The 23,673-nt window shown below is 54.4% G+C and overlaps 1 protein-coding gene across 2 annotated transcripts in view; it reads right to left on the bottom strand.

Annotated features, from left to right (window-relative positions):
- The window catches only part of LOC110510287 (1,4-alpha-glucan branching enzyme 1a), a 157,014-nt gene that overhangs the window by 54,079 nt on the left and 79,262 nt on the right, over window positions 1-23,673 (bottom strand). For both annotated transcript variants that reach the window (XR_016493168.1, XM_036968271.2), the window contains exons 8-10: window positions 13,337-13,452; window positions 12,005-12,132; window positions 1,299-1,397 (exon numbers count right to left, since the gene is read on the bottom strand). Coding sequence is in view for 1 of the 2 variants with exons in the window: in XM_036968271.2 (XP_036824166.1) it covers window positions 1,299-1,397; window positions 12,005-12,132; window positions 13,337-13,452 (343 nt within the window). In the remaining variant the exon portion in view is untranslated. The remainder of the gene's footprint in view (window positions 1-1,298; window positions 1,398-12,004; window positions 12,133-13,336; window positions 13,453-23,673) is intronic.

Raw genomic sequence — 23,673 nt, forward strand, 5'->3', positions numbered from 1 at the left:
ACCATCTGAAGAGCATCTATATGGGACATTCTGTAGAGCATCTATTTGGGACCATCTATATGGGACCATCTATATGGGACCATCTGTAGAGCATCTATATGGGACCATCTATAGAGCATCTATATGGGACATTCTGTAGAGCATCTATATGGGACCATCTATATGGGACCATCTGTAGAGCATCTATATGGGACCATCTGTAGTGCATCTATATGGGACCATCTATATGGCACCATCTGTAGAGCATCTATATGGGACCATCTGTAGAGCATCTATATGGGACCATCTGTAGAGCATCTATATGGGACCATCTGTAGAGCATCGTTATGGGACCATCTGTAGAGCATCTATATGGGACCATCTGTAGAGCATCTATATGGGACCATCTGTAGAGCATCTATATGGGACCATCTATAGAGCATCTATATGGGACATTCTGTAGAGCATCTATATGGGACCATCTATATGGGACCATCTGTAGAGCATCTATATGGGACCATCTGTAGTGCATCTATATGGGACCATCTATATGGCACCATCTGTAGAGCATCTATATGGGACCATCTATATGGGACCATCTGTAGAGCATCTATATGGGACCATCTGTAGAGCATCTATATGGGACCATCTGTAGAGCATCGTTATGGGACCATCTGTAGAGCATCTATATGGGACCATCTGTAGAGCATCTATATGGGACCATCTGTAGAGCATCTATATGGGACCATCTATAGAGCATCTATATGGGACCATCTGTAGAGCATCTATATGGGACCATCTGAAGAGCATCTATATGGGACCATCTATATGGGACCATCTGTAAACCATCTATATGGGACCATCTATATTGGACCATCTGTAGAGCATCTATATGGGACCATCTGTAGAGCATCTATATGGGACCATCTGTAGAGCATCTATATGGGACCATCTATATGGGACCATCTGTAGAGCATCTATATGGGACCATCTGTAGAGCATCTATATGGGAGCATCTATATGGGACCATCTGTAGAGCATCTATATGGGACATTCTGTAGACCATCTATATGGGACCATCTATATGGGACCATCTGTAGAGCATCTATATGGGACCATCTGTAGAGCATCTATATGGGACCATCTTTATGGGACCATCTGTAGACCATCTATATGGGACCAATCCAAACAAAGTACTGAATACAACCAGCCACGAAGACCAGTGTGTCTGGGCCAGATAACAGGTTGCTAGAGTCAATAGTCATTCAGCTTCATGATTGAATTGATTAGAGATATGTCTCACACTCAATATCACACACCTGGATCCACTTGTCAGGTACAGCCATGTTGAGTCTGTAGTCAAAGCCAAGTCCTCCATTCTTCACTGGTTTACACAACCCTGGCATTCCTGATACATCCTAGAGGAAGTCAGAGAAAGAGAGACAGAGACAGAGTCAAAATGCAAGCTGAGATCTACCGCTCAGATTTTATTTTAACATGACTTAAATAACGGAAGCCTAAGCAACATTAACCAATTAAAAACAGTTCTGGATCAATAAGGTTTGTACAGTAAGCTAGAGGCCCAATATACACTACTCAAAAAAATAAAGGGAACACGTAAACAACACAATGTAACTCCAAGCCCTCCATGTGCTCGCCAAAGGTAGCCTGACTGCCATTAGGTACCGAGATGAGATCCTCAGGCCCCTTGTGAGACCATATGCTGGTGCGGTTGGCCCTGGGTTCCTCCTAATGCAAGGCAATGCTAGACCTCATGTGGCTGGAGTGTGTCAGCAGTTCCTGAAAGAGGAAGGCATTGATGCTATGGACTGGCCCGCCCGTTTCCCAGACCTGAATCCAATTGAGCACATCTGGGACATCATGTCTCGCTCCATCCACCAACACCACGTTGCACCAGACTGTTCAGAGTTGGCGGATGCTTTAGTCCAGGTCTGGGAGGAGATCCCTCAGGAGACCATCCGCCACCTCATCAGGAGCATGCCCAGGCGTTGTAGGGAGGTCATACAGGCACGTGGAGGCCACACACACTACTGAGCCTCATGTGGACTTGTTTTAAGGACATTACATCAAAGTTGGATCAGCCTAGTAGTGTGGTTTTCCACTTTAATTTTGAGTGTGACTCCAAATCCAGACCTCCGTGAGTTGATACATTTGATTTCCATTGATAATTTTTGTGATTTTGTTGTCAGCACATTCAACTATGTAAAGAAAAAAGTATTTAATAAGAATATTTCATTCATTCAGATCTAGGATGTGTTATTTGTGTGTTCCCTTTATTTTTTTGAGCAGTGTATTATCACTGCATACGGGCTATGCTTGAACTGCCCGGCCAATGCATTGTTGTTCAAGCCATTTTAAATATATATATATTTAAACACATATATATACGATATTAAAAAAGAAAGACCCAAGCAGCTAACGACCCCGACAGCGACACCAGCCCCGACAGCGACCCCGACAGCGACCCCGACAGCGACACCGACCCCGACAGCGACGACAGCGACCCCGACCGCGACCCCGACAGCGTCACCGACCCCGACCGCGACACCGACTCCGACAGCGACCCCGACAGCGACCCCGACAGCGACCCCGACCCCGACAGCGACACCGACCCCGACAGCGACCCCGACAGCGACACCGACCCCGACAGCGACCCCGACAGCGACACCAGCCCCGACAGCGACCCCGACAGCAACCCCGACAGCGACACCGACCCCGACAGCGACCCCGACAGCGACACCAGCCCCGACAGCGACCCCGACAGCGACCCCGACCCCGACAGCGACCCCGACAGCGACAGCGACCCCGACAGCGACACCGACCCCGACAGCGACCCCGACAGCGACACCGACAGCGACACCGACAGCGACCCCGACCCCGACCCCGACAGCGACCCCGACAGCGACACCGACCCCGGCAGCGACCCCGTCAGCGACCCCGACAGCGACCCCGACAGCGACAGCGACCCCGACAGCGACACCGACCCCGACAGCGACCCCGACAGCGACACCGACAGCGACCCCGACCCCGACACCGACAGCGACCCCGACAGCGACCCCGACAGCGACCCCGACCCCGACAGCGACACCGACCCCGACAGCGACCCCGACAGCGACCCCGACAGCGACACCGACAGCGACACCGACCCCGACAGCGACCCCGACAGCGACCCCGACACCGACCCCGACAGCGACACCGACCCCGGCACCGACACCGACCCCGACAGCGACCCCGACAGCGACACCGACAGCGACCCCGACAGCGACACCAGCCCCGACAGCGACCCCGACAGCGACCCCGACCCCGACAGCGACCCCGACAGCGACAGCGACCCCGACAGCGACACCGACCCCGACAGCGACCCCGACAGCGACACCGACAGCGACACCGACAGCGACCCCGACCCCGACCCCGACAGCGACCCCGACAGCGACACCGACCCCGGCAGCGACCCCGTCAGCGACCCCGACCCCGACAGCGACACCGACCCCGACAGCGACCCCGACAGCGACACCGACCCCGACAGCGACGACAGCGACCCCGACCGCGACCCCGACAGCGTCACCGACCCCGACCGCGACACCGACTCCGACAGCGACCCCGACAGCGACCCCGACAGCGACCCCGACCCCGACAGCGACACCGACCCCGACAGCGACCCCGACAGCGACACCGACCCCGACAGCGACCCCGACAGCGACACCAGCCCCGACAGCGACCCCGACAGCAACCCCGACAGCGACACCGACCCCGACAGCGACCCCGACAGCGACACCAGCCCCGACAGCGACCCCGACAGCGACCCCGACCCCGACAGCGACCCCGACAGCGACAGCGACCCCGACAGCGACACCGACCCCGACAGCGACCCCGACAGCGACACCGACAGCGACCCCGACCCCGACACCGACAGCGACCCCGACAGCGACCCCGACAGCGACCCCGACCCCGACAGCGACACCGACCCCGACAGCGACCCCGACAGCGACCACGACAGCGACACCGACAGCGACACCGACCCCGACAGCGACCCCGACAGCGACCCCGACACCGACCCCGACAGCGACACCGACCCCGGCACCGACACCGACCCCGACAGCGACCCCGACAGCGACACCGACAGCGACCCCGACCCCGACACCGACAGCGACCCCGACAGCGACCCCGACAGCGACCCCGACCCCGACAGCGACACCGACCCCGACAGCGACCCCGACAGCGACCCCGACAGCGACACCGACAGCGACACCGACCCCGACAGCGACCCCGACAGCGACCCCGACACCGACCCCGACAGCGACACCGACCCCGGCACCGACACCGACCCCGACAGCGGCACCGACAGCGACACCGACCCCGGCACCGACAGCGACCCCGACAGCGACCCCGACAGCGACACCGACCCCGGCACCGACAGCGACCCCGACACCGACCCCGGCACCAACAGCGGCACCGGCCCCGACAGCGACACCGACCCCGGCACCGACAGCAACCCCGACAGCGGCACCGACAGCGGCACCGACAGCGACCCCGACAGTGGCACTGACACCTGCACCGACCCCGACAGGGACAGCGGCACCGACATCGACACCGACAGCGACCCCGGCACCGACAGCGACCCCGAGAGAGGCACCGACAGCGACCCCGACACCGGCACCGACAGCGGCACCGACAGCGGCACCGACAGCGACCCCGACAGCGACCCCGACAGCGGCATCGAAAGCGACCCCGACAACGACCCCGACAGCAACCCCGACAGCAACCCCGACAGCGACCCCGAGAGAGGCACCGACACCGACAGCGGCACCGACCCCGACAGCGACCCCGAACCCGGCACCGACAGCGGCACCAACCCCGACAGCGGCACCGACAGCGACACCGACAGCGGCACCGACAGCGACACCAACCCCGACAGCGGCACCGACAGCGACACCGACAGCGACACCAACCCCGACAGCGGCACCGACAGCGACACCAACCCCGACAGCGGCACCGACAACGACACCGACAGCGGCACCAACCCCGACACCGACAGTGGCACCGACAGTGGCACCGACAGCGGCACCGACAGCGACCCCGACAGCGGCACCGACCCCGACAGCGACCCCGACACCGAACCCGGCACCGACAGTGGCACCGACAGTGGCACCGACAGCGGCACCGACAGCGACCCCGACAGCGACACCGACCCCGACAGCGACCCAGACAGCGACCCCGACAACGACAGCAGCACCGACACCGAAAGCGACACCGACAGCGACCCCGACAGCGACAGCGACCCCGGCACCGACAGCGACCCCGACAGCGGCCCCGACAGCGACACCGGCACCGACCCCGACAGCGGCACCGACAGCGACACCGACCCCGGCACCGACAGCGGCACCGACAGCGGCCCCGACAGCGACACCGACCCCGGCACCGACAGCGACCCCGACACCGACCCCGGCACCGACAGCGACCCCGAGAGAGGCACCGACAGCGACCCCGACACCGGCCCCGACAGCGGCACCAACCCCGACAGCGGCACCGACAGCGACCCCGACAGTGGCACTGACACCGGCACCGACAGCGACCCCGACAGGGACAGCGGCACCGACATCGACACCGACAGCGACCCCGGCACCGACCCCGAGAGAGGCACCGACAGCGACCCCGACACCGGCCCCGACAGCGGCACCGACAGCGGCACCGACAGCGACCCCGACAGCGACCCCGACAGCGACCCCGACAACGACCCCGACAGCAACCCCGACAGCAACCCCGACAGCGACCCCGACACCGACCCCGACAGCGACCCCGAACCCGGCACCGGCACCGACAGCGGCACCAACCCCGACAGCGGCACCGACAGCGACACCGACAGCGACACCGACAGCGGCACCGACAGCGACAGCGACCCCGACACCGAACCCGGCACCGACAGTGGCACCGACAGCGGCACCGACAGCGACCCGGACAGCGACCCCGACAGCGACCCCGACAGCGGCACCAACCCCGACAGCGGCACCGACAGCGGCACCGACAGCGGCACCGACAGCGACACCGACCCCAACAGCGACACCGACCCCGACACCGACAGCGACCCCGACAGCGGCACCGACACCGACCCCGACACCGACAGCGGCACCGACAGCGACCCCGACACCGACAGAGGCACCGACAGCGACCCCGACACCGACACCGGCACCGACAGCGACCCCGGCACCGACAGCGACCCCGAGAGAGGCACCGACAGCGACACCGGCACCGACAGCGGCACCGACAGCGACCCCGACACCAACAGCAACACCGACAGCGGCACCGACACCGAAAGCGGCACCGACAGCGACCCCGACACCAACAGCAACACCGACAGCGACACCGACAGCGGCACCGACAGCGACCCCGACAACGACCCCGACAACGACCCCGACAGCGACCCCGACAGCAACCCCGACAGCGGCACCGGCACCGGCAGCGGCACCGACACCGGCAGCGACCCCGACAACGACCCCGACAGCAACCCCGACAGCGACCCCGAGAGAGGCACCGACACCGACTCCGGCACCGACCCCGACAGCAACCCCGACAGCCACCCCGACAGCGGCACCGACACCGACAACGACCCCGACAGCGACCCCGACAGCGACCCCGAGAGAGGCACCGAGAGAGGCACCGACACCGACCCCGGCACCGACAGCGACCCCGACAGCAACCCCGACAGCCACCCCGACAGCGGCACCGACACCGACAGCGACCCCGACAGCGACCCCGACAGCGACCCCGACAGCGAACCCGAGAGAGGCACCGAGAGAGGCACCGACACCGACCCCGGCACCGACAGCGACCCCGACAGCGACCCCGACAGCGACCCCGACCCCGACAGCGACACCGACCCCGACAGCGACCCCGACAGCGACCCCGACAGCGACACCGACAGCGACACCGACCCCGACAGCGACCCCGACAGCGACCCCGACACCGACCCCGACAGCGACACCGACCCCGGCACCGACACCGACCCCGACAGCGACCCCGACAGCGACACCGACAGCGACCCCGACAGCGACACCAGCCCCGACAGCGACCCCGACAGCGACCCCGACCCCGACAGCGACCCCGACAGCGACAGCGACCCCGACAGCGACACCGACCCCGACAGCGACCCCGACAGCGACACCGACAGCGACACCGACAGCGACCCCGACCCCGACAGCGACCCCGACAGCGACACCGACCCCGGCAGCGACCCCGTCAGCGACCCCGACCCCGACAGCGACACCGACCCCGACAGCGACCCCGACAGCGACACCGACCCCGACAGCGACGACAGCGACCCCGACCGCGACCCCGACAGCGTCACCGACCCCGACCGCGACACCGACTCCGACAGCGACCCCGACAGCGACCCCGACAGCGACCCCGACCCCGACAGCGACACCGACCCCGACAGCGACCCCGACAGCGACACCGACCCCGACAGCGACCCCGACAGCGACACCAGCCCCGACAGCGACCCCGACAGCAACCCCGACAGCGACACCGACCCCGACAGCGACCCCGACAGCGACACCAGCCCCGACAGCGACCCCGACAGCGACCCCGACCCCGACAGCGACCCCGACAGCGACAGCGACCCCGACAGCGACACCGACCCCGACAGCGACCCCGACAGCGACACCGACAGCGACCCCGACCCCGACACCGACAGCGACCCCGACAGCGACCCCGACAGCGACCCCGACCCCGACAGCGACACCGACCCCGACAGCGACCCCGACAGCGACCCCGACAGCGACACCGACAGCGACACCGACCCCGACAGCGACCCCGACAGCGACCCCGACACCGACCCCGACAGCGACACCGACCCCGGCACCGACACCGACCCCGACAGCGACCCCGACAGCGACACCGACAGCGACCCCGACCCCGACACCGACAGCGACCCCGACAGCGACCCCGACAGCGACCCCGACCCCGACAGCGACACCGACCCCGACAGCGACCCCGACAGCGACCCCGACAGCGACACCGACAGCGACACCGACCCCGACAGCGACCCCGACAGCGACCCCGACACCGACCCCGACAGCGACACCGACCCCGGCACCGACACCGACCCCGACAGCGGCACCGACAGCGACACCGACCCCGGCACCGACAGCGACCCCGACAGCGACCCCGACAGCGACACCGACCCCGGCACCGACAGCGACCCCGACACCGACCCCGGCACCAACAGCGGCACCGGCCCCGACAGCGACACCGACCCCGGCACCGACAGCAACCCCGACAGCGGCACCGACAGCGGCACCGACAGCGACCCCGACAGTGGCACTGACACCTGCACCGACCCCGACAGGGACAGCGGCACCGACATCGACACCGACAGCGACCCCGGCACCGACAGCGACCCCGAGAGAGGCACCGACAGCGACCCCGACACCGGCACCGACAGCGGCACCGACAGCGGCACCGACAGCGACCCCGACAGCGACCCCGACAGCGGCATCGAAAGCGACCCCGACAACGACCCCGACAGCAACCCCGACAGCAACCCCGACAGCGACCCCGAGAGAGGCACCGACACCGACAGCGGCACCGACCCCGACAGCGACCCCGAACCCGGCACCGACAGCGGCACCAACCCCGACAGCGGCACCGACAGCGACACCGACAGCGGCACCGACAGCGGCACCGACAGCGACACCAACCCCGACAGCGGCACCGACAGCGACACCGACAGCGACACCAACCCCGACAGCGGCACCGACAGCGACACCAACCCCGACAGCGGCACCGACAACGACACCGACAGCGGCACCAACCCCGACACCGACAGTGGCACCGACAGTGGCACCGACAGCGGCACCGACAGCGACCCCGACAGCGGCACCGACCCCGACAGCGACCCCGACACCGAACCCGGCACCGACAGTGGCACCGACAGTGGCACCGACAGCGGCACCGACAGCGACCCCGACAGCGACACCGACCCCGACAGCGACCCAGACAGCGACCCCGACAACGACAGCAGCACCGACACCGAAAGCGACACCGACAGCGACCCCGACAGCGACAGCGACCCCGGCACCGACAGCGACCCCGACAGCGGCCCCGACAGCGACACCGGCACCGACCCCGACAGCGGCACCGACAGCGACACCGACCCCGGCACCGACAGCGGCACCGACAGCGGCCCCGACAGCGACACCGACCCCGGCACCGACAGCGACCCCGACACCGACCCCGGCACCGACAGCGACCCCGAGAGAGGCACCGACAGCGACCCCGACACCGGCCCCGACAGCGGCACCAACCCCGACAGCGGCACCGACAGCGACCCCGACAGTGGCACTGACACCGGCACCGACAGCGACCCCGACAGGGACAGCGGCACCGACATCGACACCGACAGCGACCCCGGCACCGACCCCGAGAGAGGCACCGACAGCGACCCCGACACCGGCCCCGACAGCGGCACCGACAGCGGCACCGACAGCGACCCCGACAGCGACCCCGACAGCGACCCCGACAACGACCCCGACAGCAACCCCGACAGCAACCCCGACAGCGACCCCGACACCGACCCCGACAGCGACCCCGAACCCGGCACCGGCACCGACAGCGGCACCAACCCCGACAGCGGCACCGACAGCGACACCGACAGCGACACCGACAGCGGCACCGACAGCGACACCGACAGCGACCCCGACACCGAACCCGGCACCGACAGTGGCACCGACAGCGGCACCGACAGCGACCCGGACAGCGACCCCGACAGCGACCCCGACAGCGGCACCAACCCCGACAGCGGCACCGACAGCGGCACCGACAGCGGCACCGACAGCGACACCGACCCCAACAGCGACACCGACCCCGACACCGACAGCGACCCCGACAGCGGCACCGACACCGACCCCGACACCGACAGCGGCACCGACAGCGACCCCGACACCGACAGAGGCACCGACAGCGACCCCGACACCGACACCGGCACCGACAGCGACCCCGGCACCGACAGCGACCCCGAGAGAGGCACCGACAGCGACACCGGCACCGACAGCGGCACCGACAGCGACCCCGACACCAACAGCAACACCGACAGCGGCACCGACACCGAAAGCGGCACCGACAGCGACCCCGACACCAACAGCAACACCGACAGCGACACCGACAGCGGCACCGACAGCGACCCCGACAACGACCCCGACAACGACCCCGACAGCGACCCCGACAGCAACCCCGACAGCGGCACCGGCACCGGCAGCGGCACCGACACCGGCAGCGACCCCGACAACGACCCCGACAGCAACCCCGACAGCGACCCCGAGAGAGGCACCGACACCGACTCCGGCACCGACCCCGACAGCAACCCCGACAGCCACCCCGACAGCGGCACCGACACCGACAACGACCCCGACAGCGACCCCGACAGCGACCCCGAGAGAGGCACCGAGAGAGGCACCGACACCGACCCCGGCACCGACAGCGACCCCGACAGCAACCCCGACAGCCACCCCGACAGCGGCACCGACACCGACAGCGACCCCGACAGCGACCCCGACAGCGACCCCGACAGCGACCCCGAGAGAGGCACCGAGAGAGGCACCGACACCGACCCCGGCACCGACAGCGACCCCGACAGCAACCCCGACAGCGACCCCGACAGCGATCCCGACAGCGACCCCGAGAGAGGCACCGACACCGACCCCGGCACCGACAGCGACCCCGACAGCGGCACCGACAGCGGCACCGACAGCGACCCCGACAGCCATCCTATTGGCCAACGGTAGGCCTATAGAGCACTTGATTTGCTCTCCGGGCCGGCCGACAACAGTTTCTACCTTCAGACACATGAAATGGTTCATAATGGGAACACTTCGCATTCCCGGCGCAAAAATCAGCCCTACAGCTGAAAGCACCTACCGACCAACACCTACCGCCAACACCTACCGACCAACACCTACCGCCAACACCTACCGCCAACACCTACCGCCAACACCTACCGCCAACAGTGCAAGACCAATACAAACAAACAAAAAGGGAACGCAAGGCTTTATTGTTGTTTTTTGCGACCAACAATAAATGCCTTGGTTGGTGACCACTGATCTAGACGGAAGTATATCATCTCTAGACGGAAGTGTATCATCTCTAGATGGAAGTGTATTATATTTGATTCTCTAGACAGAAGTGTATCATCTCTAGATGGAAGTGTATTATATTTGATTCTCTAGACAGAAGTGTATCATCTCTAGATGGAAGTGTATTATATTTGATTCTCTAGACAGAAGTGTATCATCTCTAGATGGAAGTGTATCATCTCTAGATGGAAGTGTATTATATTTGATTCTCTAGACAGAAGTGTATCATCTCTAGATGGAAGTGTATTATATTTGATTCTCTAGACAGAAGTGTATCATCTCTGGACGGAAGTGTATCATATCTGATTCTCTAGATGGAAGTTTATCATCTCTGGACGGAAGTGTAGCATCTCTGGACGGAAGTGTAGCATCTCTGGACAGAAGTGTATCATCTCTAGACGGAAGTGTATCATCTCTGGACAGAAGTGTATCATCTCTAGACGGAAGTGTATCATCTCTGGACAGAAGTGTATCATCTCTGGACAGAAGTGTATCATCTCTGGACAGAAGTGTATCATCTCTGGACAGAAGTGTATCATCTCTGGACAGAAGTGTATCATCTCTGGACAGAAGTGTATAATCTCTGATTCTCTAGACGGAAGTGTATCATCTCTGGATGGAAGTGTATTATCTCTGATTCTCTAGACAGAAGTGTATTATCTCTGATTCTCTAAACCTTTTCCGAGTCTAGTGTGAAAGTGTGATTAGATGATGTCTTATAACGCAGATTAGACCTGTCCCATATGGCAGAGTTGAACCACGAGGTGGGCAGAGCATGTGAAGGATGTATTTTAGATCTGAGAGAATGAGATGAGAAGACACCAGAATGATCTGATTATCCTGAACTGATAGGTCCTAGATTAGGTGTGTGACATTACCTCTGCGATGGTAATGCAGTCGGGGTAGAGTGTGTGTAGGATGTGGTTGGAAAGCATCAGATGTATGATCGAGTCCTCATCAACCTGCATCCCAAAGTACTCACTGTAACCACCAGAGAAAGACATGGCTGTGGAGAGGACAGAGAGAGAGAGGGAAAGAGGACAAAGAGAGAGAGGGAAAGAGGACAGAGAGAGAGAAGAGGGAGAGAACAGAGAGAGGGGGAAAGATGACAGAGAGAGAGAAGAGAGAGAGAACAGAGAGAGAAGAGAGAGAGAGGGAAAGAGGACAGAGAGAGAGAAGAGGGAAAGAGGACAGAGAGAGAGAGAGAGAGGACAGAGAGAGAGAGAAGAGGGAGAGGACAGAGAGAGAGAGGACAGAGAGGGAGAGAGCGAGAGGAAGAACAAATAAGAGAGGACAGAGAGGGAAAGAGGACAGAGGGAGAGAGCGAGAGAGGACAGAGAGCGAGAGAGAGAGAACAGAGACAGAGATAGAGATAGAGAGAGAGAGAGGGAAAGAGGACAGAGAGAGAGAAGAGAGAGAGAGAGAACAGAGAAGATGGAAAGAGGACAGAGAGAGAGGACAGAGAGGGAGAGAGCGAGAGGAAGAACAAATAAGAGAGGACAGAGAGAGAGAGAGAGAGGGAAAGAGGACAGAGGGAGAGAGAGAGAACAGAGATGGAGAGAGAGAGAGAGAGAGAGAGAGAGAGAGAGAGAGAGAGAGAGAGACAGAGCGAGAGAAAGAGAAAGAGAGAGAACAGAGAGAGAACAGAGAGAGTGAGAGGAAGAACAAATGAGAGAGCACAGAGAGAGGAGGAAAGAGGACAGAGAGGGAGAGAGAGGACAGAGAGAGGACAGAGAGGGGGAAAGAGGACAGAGGGAGAGAGAGGACAGAGAGAGAGGACAGAGAGAGGGGGAAAGAGGACAGAGGAGAGAGCAAGAAAGAGGACAGAGAGAGCGAGAGGACAGAGAGAGGACAGAGAAAGAGAAAGAGAGGACAGAGAGAGAGAGAGAGAGAGAGAGAGCGAGAGGTCAGAGAGAGGACAGAGAGAGAGAGGACAGAGAGAGAGAGGACAGAGAGCTCAGTTTAGTTCAGACAGATTCTCACTTGTATTCACTTGGAACGCCAAGGTCTCAAACATTACTCACCAACTACAGTATCTCCCTCTCCTGCTCTCCCTCTCCCGCCTACTCTATCTTTTCATCTCTTTATATTGAGAGGTACATAACTGTGTGAGTGTCTACTGAGAGTTGCATAACTCAAAAGCCTGTCTGGTTTGAACAGCGATATGATGTGGAGAAAGACACATGCACGCACTAACACACACATCTCACCAATGCCGTGGTGGTGGTAGAGCATGGATGAGACGCCGTCGAACCTGAAGCCATCGAAGCGATACTCCTCCATCCACCATCTGAGATTAGACAGCAGGAACCTCAACACCTCCCAACTACAGAGAGAGAGAGAGAGAGAGAAAGAGAGAGAGAGAGAGACAGAGACAGAGACAGAGACAGAGAGAAAGAGAGAGAGACAGAGAGAGACAGAGAGAGACAGAGAGACAGAGAGAGAGAGAGAGAGAGAGAGAGAGAGAGACAGAGGGAGACAGAGAGCGAGACAGAGAGGGAGATATGCTATTTGGCCCTAAACAGAGAGTACACAGCGGCAGAATACTTGACCACTGTAAGTGACCCGAACTTAAGGAAAGCTTTGACTATGTACAGACTCAGTGAGCAGAGCCTTGCTATTGAGAAAGGCCGCCGTAGGCAGACATGGCTCTCAAGAGAAGACAGGCTATGTGCTCACTGCCCACAAAATGAGGTGGAAACTGAGCTGCACTTCCTAACCTCCTGCCCAATGTATGACCATATTAGAGAGACATATTTCCCTCAGATTACACAGATCCACAAAAAATTTGAAAACAAATCCAATGTTGATAAACTCCCATATCGACTGGGTGAAATTCCACAGTGTGCCATCATCACAGCAGCAAGATTTGTGACCTGTTGCCACGAGAAAAGGGCAACCAGTGAACAACAAACACCATTGTAAATACAACCCATATTTATGCTTATTTATTTTCCCTTTGGTACATCATCACACCATTGTATATATATATATATATAGACATGTGACATTTCAAACTTAACTCTTTTGGAAGTTCTGTGAGTGTAATATTTATTTTTTATTATCTACTTCACCCCCCCCCCCCCCCCCCCCCCCCCCCCCCACGTGTTCTCAGTCAACTTATAATAAAATAAATACAAATAAACAATGTTGACATATGTTTGCCATGCCAATAGACCCAGAGACCGAGGGAGGTATATATATAAAAAAAAAACACTTGATCCTTTCTGTGTTTACAGTACTTAAGATGTGTCTAACAATGATATATATAATCAAATTGGTTAGTCGAGGTAATTGAGGTAATATGTGCATGTAGGTAGAGTTATTAAAGTGACTACGCATAGATAATAACAGAGATTACCAGCAGCGTTCCCGGGGATGATGCAAATAGTCTGAGTATCCATTTAATTAGCTGTTCAGGAGTCTTATGGCTTTGGGGGTAGAAGCTGTTTAGAAGCCTCTTGGACCTAGACGTGGCACTCCGGTACTGCTTGCCGTGCGGTAGCAGAGAGAACAGTCTATGACAAGGGTAGCTGGTGTCTTTGACTATTTTTAGGGCCTTCCTCTGACACCGCCTGGTATAGAGGTCCTGGATGGCAGGAAGCGTGGCCCCAGTGATGTACTGGGCCATTCACACTACCCTCTGTAGTGCCTTGCGGTCAGATGCCGAGCAGTTGCCATACCAGGCAGTGATGCAACCGGTCAGAATGCTCTCGATGGTGCAGCTGTAAAACCTTTTGAGGATCTCAGGACCCATGCCAAATCTTTTCAGTCTCCTGAGAGGGAATAGATTTTGTCGTGCCCTCTTCACGACTGTCTTGGTGTGCTTGGACCATGTTAGTTTGTTGGTGATGTGGATGCCAAGGAAGATGGTGATCACATAGCCTGGTTCCTCTCTAGGTTTCTTCCTAGGTTCTGGCCTTTCTAGGGAGTTTTTCCTAGCCACCGTGCTTCTACACCTGCATTGCTTGCTGTTTAGGGCTATATAAATACATTTGATTTGATTTGATATACTACAACTAACATGCTATATAATACAACTAATGTGGTATATAATACTACTAACGTGGTATATAATACTACTAATGTGGTATATAATACTACTAACGTGGTATATAATACTACTAACGTGGTATATAATACTACTAACGTGGTATATAATACTACTAACGTGGTATATAATACTACTAACGTGGTATATAATACTACTAACGTGGTATATAATACTACTAATGTGGTATATAATACTACTAATGTGGTATATAATACTACTAACGTGGTATATAATACTAATCTGGTATATAATACTACTAACGTGGTATATAATACTACTAACATGCTATATAATACAACTAATGTGGTATATAATACTACTAATGTGGTATATAATACTACTAACGTGGTATATAATACTATTAATGTGGTATATAATACTATTAACATGCTATATAGTACTACTAATGTGGTATATAATACTACTAACGTGGTATATAATACTACTAACGTGGTATATAATACTACTAACGTGGTATATAATACTACTAACATGCTATATAATACTACTAATGTGGTATATAATACTACTAACGTGGTATATAATACTACTAACGTGGTATATAATACTACTAACGTGGTATATAATACTACTAACGTGCTATATAATACTACTAACGTGCTATATAATACTACTAACGTGCTATATAATACTACTAACGTGGTATATAATACTACTAACGTGGTATATAATACTACTAACGTGGTATATAATACTACTAACGTGCTATATAATACTACTAACGTGCTATATAATACTACTAACGTGCTATTTAATACTACTAACGTGGTATATAATACTACTAACGTGGTATATAATACTACTAACGTGGTATATAATACTACTAACGTGGTATATAATACTACTAACGTGGTATATAATACTACTAATGTGATATATAATACTACTAATGTGATATATAATACTACTAACGTGGTATATAATACTACTAACGTGGTATATAATACTACTAACGTGGTATATAATACTACTAACGTGCTATATAATACTACTAACGTGGTATATAATACTACTAACGTGGTATATAATACTACTAACGTGGTATATAATACTACTGACGTGGTATATAATACTACTGACGTGGTATATAATACTACTAACATGTTATATAATACTACTAATGTGGTATATAACACTACTAACATGCTATATAATATTTTAACTAAACATAAACAGGCTTGATGTGCCTCTCTTAATTAGAGTAGCATATGAAACCGTAATGGGGGTTGGGGGGGTCTCATTTTCCATGGTGCCCCGAGGACAAAATACTAGATACAACTACAGGTACATTACATTATAGAACATGAAACATCACAGGTATCATTAAAAGTCAATTAAAACAATTGCACACCTCAGTGAACTCATTTATCCTCAGCGTTTTAAGCTTCCCTGGCGGCACCAGGGAATCCAAATGGAATACATTTTGGAAGTGATTCGTTAGCAAAAAGGTGCGTTTGTCAGAATGACGTCCAAAATCGTTTCTTTTTCAGGGTTTGAATTATTTTTTTTCATTTTTTTTTATACCAGGTGTCAGTTAGTAATAATCAAAATGTCTGCGTTAGTTTGAGAAGCAAGAATTAGAATAACATACATTTTTTTTAAAAATCTAAACTTCTGACATTTACATGAATCAAGGTCGCAGTATCCAGAATTTCATATAATCATACCGTTGAGCTCTCATCCAAGGACACTATTACCTTTTCAATGTTACTCAGCATCCAAGCTCCTGTTCAGGACGTCCTCGTTTTAGAAACTGCGGTCGCTCTCAAAACTGATGGATGTAGTCAATAAAAATCCAATGCATTTTTCAGAACAGAGTCCTGATTTCATCCAAGAGACCCGTGCAAATAGCCCGGGAGAAGCGATCAATCCCAGAACCGTGTGTTGGGATAGGGCCAGGAAAAACAATCCCCTCGTGTGATAGGGCCAGGAAAAACAATCCCCTCGTGTGATAGGGCCAGGAAAAACAATCCCCTCGTGTGATAGGGCCAGGAAAAACAGTCCCCTCGTGTGATAGGGCCAGGAAAAACAATCCACTTGTCTGTAGCCAATAATATCTCAGGTATTCCAAGTCCCTTTGATGTCATTTGTACCAGCATCCACAACCACCGTGTGCAGCTCTGGGTTTTGGTTCTGGAATGATCGTAAGGTCCTGAGTGATGTCACACACATGGAAGTAGAATGTCTTTGCTCGATCCTTTACAATGGAACTCCCAACGACGGCCATCTTGGGAGGGGGAGGTCGTGGTTTTCCAGGAGTCCTCGGAGAAATGTGGTGTCACGAGGGCTACAAGGGCCTCCTGTGGGGTAGTATGACCTCCTGTGGGGTAGTATGGCCTCCTGTGGGGTAGTATGGCCTCCTGTGGGGTAGTATGACCTCCTGTGGGGTAGTATGGCCTCCTGTGGGGTAGTATGGCCCCATGTGGGGTAGTATGGCCTCCTGTGGGGTAATATGGCCTCCTGTGGGGTAGTATGGCCTCCTGTGGGGTAGTATGGCCTCCTGTGGGGTAGTATGGCCTACTGTGGGGTAATAAGGCCTCCTGTGGGGTAGTATGGCCTCCTGTGGGGTAGTATGGCCTCCTGTGGGGTAGTATGGCCTCCTGTGGGGTAGTATGGCCTCCTGTGGGGTAGTATGACCTCCTGTGGGGTAGTATGACCTTCCCTCACACTTGTCATCTCCCGTCTGGACTACTGCAACTCTCTGCTGGCTGGGCTCCCTGCTTGTGCCATCAAACCCCTGCAACTAATCCAGAACGCTGCAGTCCACCTGGTGGTAAACCATCCCAAGTTCTCCCATGTCACCCTGCTCCTCCAGACACTCCACTGGTTTCCAGTCAAAGCTCACATCCACTACAAGACCATAGTGCTTACCTACGGAACAGCAAGAGGAACTGCCCTCCCTACCTTCAGGATCTGCTCAAACCCTACACACCAACCCAAGCACTCCGTTCTGCCAACTCTGGTCTCTTGGCCAGAGCAGTTCATCCCAGTCACAGCTCTTCTCTATCCTGGCACCACAGTGGTGGAACCAGCTTCCCTCTGAAGCTAGGACAGCAGAGTCCCTGTCCATCTTCTGAAAACATCTGAAACCTTCCCTCTTAAATAATCCCACATGTAGGTTACACCTCACAGCTACCACAGGTAATAAAAACATGAATGGTTTTAGAGAACAAACTAAAAGAAAAGAACAGGTGAAAGGGGGAGACTAGGAGAGAGAGAGAGGAGGGGAGGGAAGGAGAGAAAAGGGGGAGCCTAGGAGAGAGAGAGGAGGGGAGGGAAGGAGAGAAAAGGGGGAGCCTAGGAGAGAGAGAGGAGGGGAGGGAAGGAGAGAAAAGGGGGAGACTAGGAGAGAGAGAGGAGGGGAGGGAAGGAGAGAAAAGGGGGAGACTAGGAGAGAGAGAGAGAGGAGGGTAGGGAAGGAGAGAAAAGGGGTTGACTAGGAGAGAGAGAGAGGAGGGGAGGGAAGGAGAGAAAAGGGGGAGACCAGGAGAGAGAGAGGGGAGGGAAGGAGAGAAAAGGTGGAGACTAGGAGAGAGCGAGAGGAGGGGAGGGAAGGAGAGAAAAGGGGGAGACTATGAGAGAGAGAGAGGAGGGGAGGGAAGGAGAGAAAAGGGGGAGACTAGGAGAGAGAGAGAGAGAGAGGAGGGGAGGGAAGGAGAGAAAAGGGGAAGACTAGGAGAGAGAGAGAAGGGGAGGGAAGGAGAGAAAAGGGGAAGACTAGGAGAGAGAGAGGATGGGAGGGAAGGAGAGAAAAGGGGGAGACTAGGAGAGAGAGAGGAGGGGAGGGAAGGAGAGAAAAGGGGGAGACTAGGAGAGAGAGAGGAGGGGAGGGAAGGAGAGAAAAGGGGGAAACTAGGAGAGAGAGAGAGAAGAGGGGAGGGAAGGAGAGAAAAGGGGGAGACTAGGAGAGAGAGGAGGGGAGGGAAGGAGAGAAAAGGGGAAGACTAGGAGAGAGAGAGAGGAGGGGAGGGAAGGAGAGAAAAGGGGGAGACAAGGAGAGAAAAGGGGGAGACTAGGAGAGAGAGAGGAGGGGAGGGAAGGAGAGAAAAGGGGGAGACTAGGAGAGAGAGAGGAGGGGAGGGAAGGAGAGAAAAGGGGGAGAAACAAAAGAGGGGACAAAGGAAAGAAGGCGAGGGGGGAAGAGAAAGAGAAATAGAGAAGAATAAGAGAGAAGGATAGAGGGGGAAAGAATATGGAGAGTGAAAAAGAGAGAAGAGAGATGGAAGGATGGTAGGATGAGAGGATGGCATCTACAGTAGGTTCCGTTAATTAGTAAAAGACAGATCTCATCTTTTCGATGTAGAGGAGAGGGGGATAGGAGTAAGGTCAAAGTCAGTGATGGATGGCTCTATCCCTCCCTCCCTCCGTTGCCCAGTCAGTCTGTCTGTGATGAAGCCATCAGCCCATAGACAGCTCTCCACCCATACCCACAGAGAAATTACCCAGAGAGAGAGGAAAGAGAGCGAGAGAAGAGAGACAAAGAGAGAGAAGAGAGAGAGAGAGGAGGCAGAGAGAGAGGAGAGAGAGAGGAGACAGAGAGAGAGGGGAGAGAGAGAGGTGACAGAGAGAGAGTGAGGAGAGAGAGAGAGAGTGAGTGAGGAGAGAGAGAGATAGTGAGTGAGGAGAGAGAGAGAGAGAGAAAAGAGAGAGAGAGAGAGAGGAGAGAGAGAGAGGAGACAAAGAGAGAGAGGAGACAGAGAGAGAGAGAAGAGAGAGAGGAGACAGAGAGAGTGAGGAGAGAGAGAGAGAGGAGAGAGAGAGAGAGGAGAGAGAGAGAGAGTGAGGAGAGAGAGAGGAGACAGAGAAAGAGTGAGGAGAGAGAGAGGAGACAGAGAAAGAGTGAGGAGAGAGAGGAGACAGAGAAAGAGTGAGGAGAGAGAGAGGAGACAGAGAAAGAGTGAGGAGAGAGAGGAGACAGAGAGTGAGGAGAGAGAGAGGAGACAGAGAGAGAGTGAGGAGAGAGAGAGAAAAGAGAGAAAAGAGAGTAGAGAGAGGAGACAGAGAGAGAGAGAGACAGAGACAGAGAAGAGAAAGAGAGAGAGAAGAGAGAGAGAGGAGACAGACAGAGAGAGAGGAGAGAAAGAGAGCGAGAGAGGATGGCTTTTCATTCATACAGCTAGGGGAGTGGAAGGGGGGAGAGGAGGAGAATAAGAATTGACAGCAGTGTGTTAATTAGCTAGCTGACACAGAGCAAGGCTGTAGTTTGGGACCACATGGTGGATAGAGGTGGAGATGAGGTAAAGTTGACTGAATTAGCTAGCTGACAGAGCAAGGCTGCAGTTTGGGACCACATGGTGGATAGAGGTGGAGATGAGGTACATTTGACTGAATTAGCTAGCTGACACAGAGCAGGGCTGCAGTTTGGGACCACATGGTGGATAGAGGTGGCCACTCCAAATAGCCACTCTGCTACAGTCTATTATAGAACTAGCCACTCTGCTACAGTCTATTATAGAACTAGCCACTCTGCTACAGTCTGTTATCCAACTAGCCACTCTGCTACAGTCTGTTATCCAACTAGCCACTCTGCTACAGTCTGTTATCCAACTAGCCACTCTGCTACAGTCTGTTATCCAACTAGCCACTCTGCTACAGTCTGTTATCTAACGAGCCACTCTGCTACAGTCTATTATAGAACTAGCCACTCTGCTACAGTCTATTATCCAACTAGCCACTCTGCTACAGTCTATTATCCAACTAGCCACTCTGCTACAGTCTATTATCCAACTAGCCACTCTGCTACAGTCTGTTATCCAACTAGCCACTCTGCTACAGTCTATTATAGAACTAGCCACTCTGCTACAGTCTGTTATCTAACGAGCCACTCTGCTACAGTCTATTATAGAACTAGCCACTCTGCTACAGTCTATTATCCAACTAGCCACTCTGCTACAGTCTATTATCCAACTAGCCACTCTGCTACAGTCTATTATAGAACTAGCCACTCTGCTACAGTCTATTATAGAACTAGCCACTCTGCTACAGTCTGTTATCCAACTAGCCACTCTGCTACAGTCTATTATAGAACTAGCCACTCTGCTACAGTCTATTATAGAACTAGCCACTCTGCTACAGTCTGTTATCCAACTAGCCACTCTGCTACAGTCTGTTATCCAACTAGCCACTCTGCTACAGTCTGTTATCTAACGAGCAACTCTGCTACAGTCTATTATAGAACTAGCAACTCTGCTACAGTCTATTATCCAACTAGCCACTCTGCTACAGTCTATTATAGAACTAGCCACTCTGCTACAGTCTATTATAGAACTAGCCACTCTGCTAGAGTCTATTATAGAACTAGCCACTCTGCTACAGTCTGTTATCCAACTAGCCACTCTGCTACAGTCTGTTATCTAACGAGCCACTCTGCTACAGTCTATTATAGAACTAGCCACTCTGCTACAGTCTATTATCCAACTAGCCACTCTGCTACAGTCTATTATAGAACTAGCCACTCTGCTACAGTCTATTATAGAACTAGCCACTCTGCTACAGTCTATTATCCAACTAGCCACTCTGCTACAGTCTATTATAGAACTAGCCACTCTGCTACAGTCTATTATCCAACTAGCCACTCTGCTACAATCTGTTATCCAACTAGCCACTCTGCTACAGTCTGTTATCTAACGAGCCACTCTGCTACAGTCTGTTATCCAACTAGCCACTCTGCTACAGTCTATTATAGAACTAGCCACTCTGCTACTGTCTATTATAGAACTAGCCACTCTGCTAGAGTCTATTATAGAACTAGCCACTCTGCTACAGTCTGTTATCCAACTAGCCACTCTGCTACAGTCTGTTATCTAACGAGCCACTCTGCTACAGTCTATTATAGAACTAGCCACTCTGCTACAGTCTATTATCCAACTAGCCACTCTGCTACAGTCTATTATAGAACTAGCCACTCTGCTACAGTCTATTATCCAACTAGCCACTCTGCTACAATCTGTTATCCAACTAGCCACTCTGCTACAGTCTGTTATCTAACGAGCCACTCTGCTACAGTCTGTTATCCAACTAGCCACTCTGCTACAGTCTATTATAGAACTAGCCACTCTGCTACAGTCTATTATCCAACTAGCCACTCTGCTACAGTCTATTATCCAACTAGCCACTCTCCTACAGTCTATTATCCAATTAGCCAATCTGCTACAGTCTATTATCCAACTAGTCACTCTGCTACAGTCTATTATAGAACTAGCCACTCTGCTACAGTCTATTATCCAACTAGTCACTCTGCTACAGTCTGTTATACAACTAGCCACTCTGCTACAGTCTATTATCCAACTAGCCACTCTGCTACAGCCTATTATCCAACTAGCCACTCTGCTACAGTCTATTATCCAACTAGCCACTCTGCTACAGTCTATTATCCAACTAGCCACTCTGCTACAGTCTATTATCCAACTAGCCACTCTGCTACAGTCTGTTATCCAACTAGCCACTCTGCTACAGCCTATTATCCAACTAGCCACTCTGCTACAGTCTATTATAGAACTAGCCACTCTGCTACAGTCTATTATAGAACTAGCCACTCTGCTACAGTCTATTATCCAACTAGCCACTCTGCTACAGTCTATTATCCAACTAGCCACTCTGCTACAGTCTATTATCCAACTAGCCACTCTGCTACAGTCTATTATCCAACTAGCCACTCTGCTACAGTCTATTATAGAACTAGCCACTCTGCTACAGTCTATTATAGAACTAGCCACTCTGCTACAGTCTATTATCCAACTAGCCACTCTGCTACAGTCTATTATAGAACTAGCCACTCTGCTACAGTCTATTATCCAACTAGCCACTCTGCTACAGTCTATTATCCAACTAGCCACTCTGCTACAGTCTATTATAGAACTAGCCACTCTGCTACAGCCTATTATCTAACTAGCCACTCTGCGACAGTCTATTATAGAACTAGCCACTCTGCTACAGTCTATTATAGAACTAGCCACTCTGCTACAGTCTGTTATCCAACTAGCCACTCTGCTACAGTCCATTATCCAACTAGCCACTCTGCTACAGCCTATTATCCAACTAGCCACTCTGCTACAGTCTATTATCCAACTAGCCACTCTGCTACAGTCTATTATAGAACTAGCCACTCTGCTACAGTATATTATCCAACTAGCCACTCTGCTACAGTCTATTATCCAACTAGCCACTCTGCTACAGTCTATTATAGAACTAGCGACTCTGCTACAGTCTATTATAGAATTAGCCACTCTGCTACAGTCTGTTATCCAACTAGCCACTCTGCTACAGTCTATTATCCAACTAGCCACTCTGCTACAGCCTATTATCCAACTAGCCACTCTGCTACAGCCTATTATCCAACTAGCCACTCTGCTACAGTCTATTATCCAACTAGCCACTCTGCTACAGTCTATTATAGAACTAGCCACTCTGCTACAGTCTATTATCCAACTAGCCACTCTGCTACAGTCTATTATCCAACTAGCCACTCTGCTA

The sequence above is a fragment of the Oncorhynchus mykiss genome, chromosome 29 (genome assembly GCF_057628025.1).
Source record: "Oncorhynchus mykiss isolate SJ-2025 chromosome 29, ASM5762802v1, whole genome shotgun sequence".
NCBI classification, from domain to species: domain Eukaryota; kingdom Metazoa; phylum Chordata; class Actinopteri; order Salmoniformes; family Salmonidae; genus Oncorhynchus; species Oncorhynchus mykiss.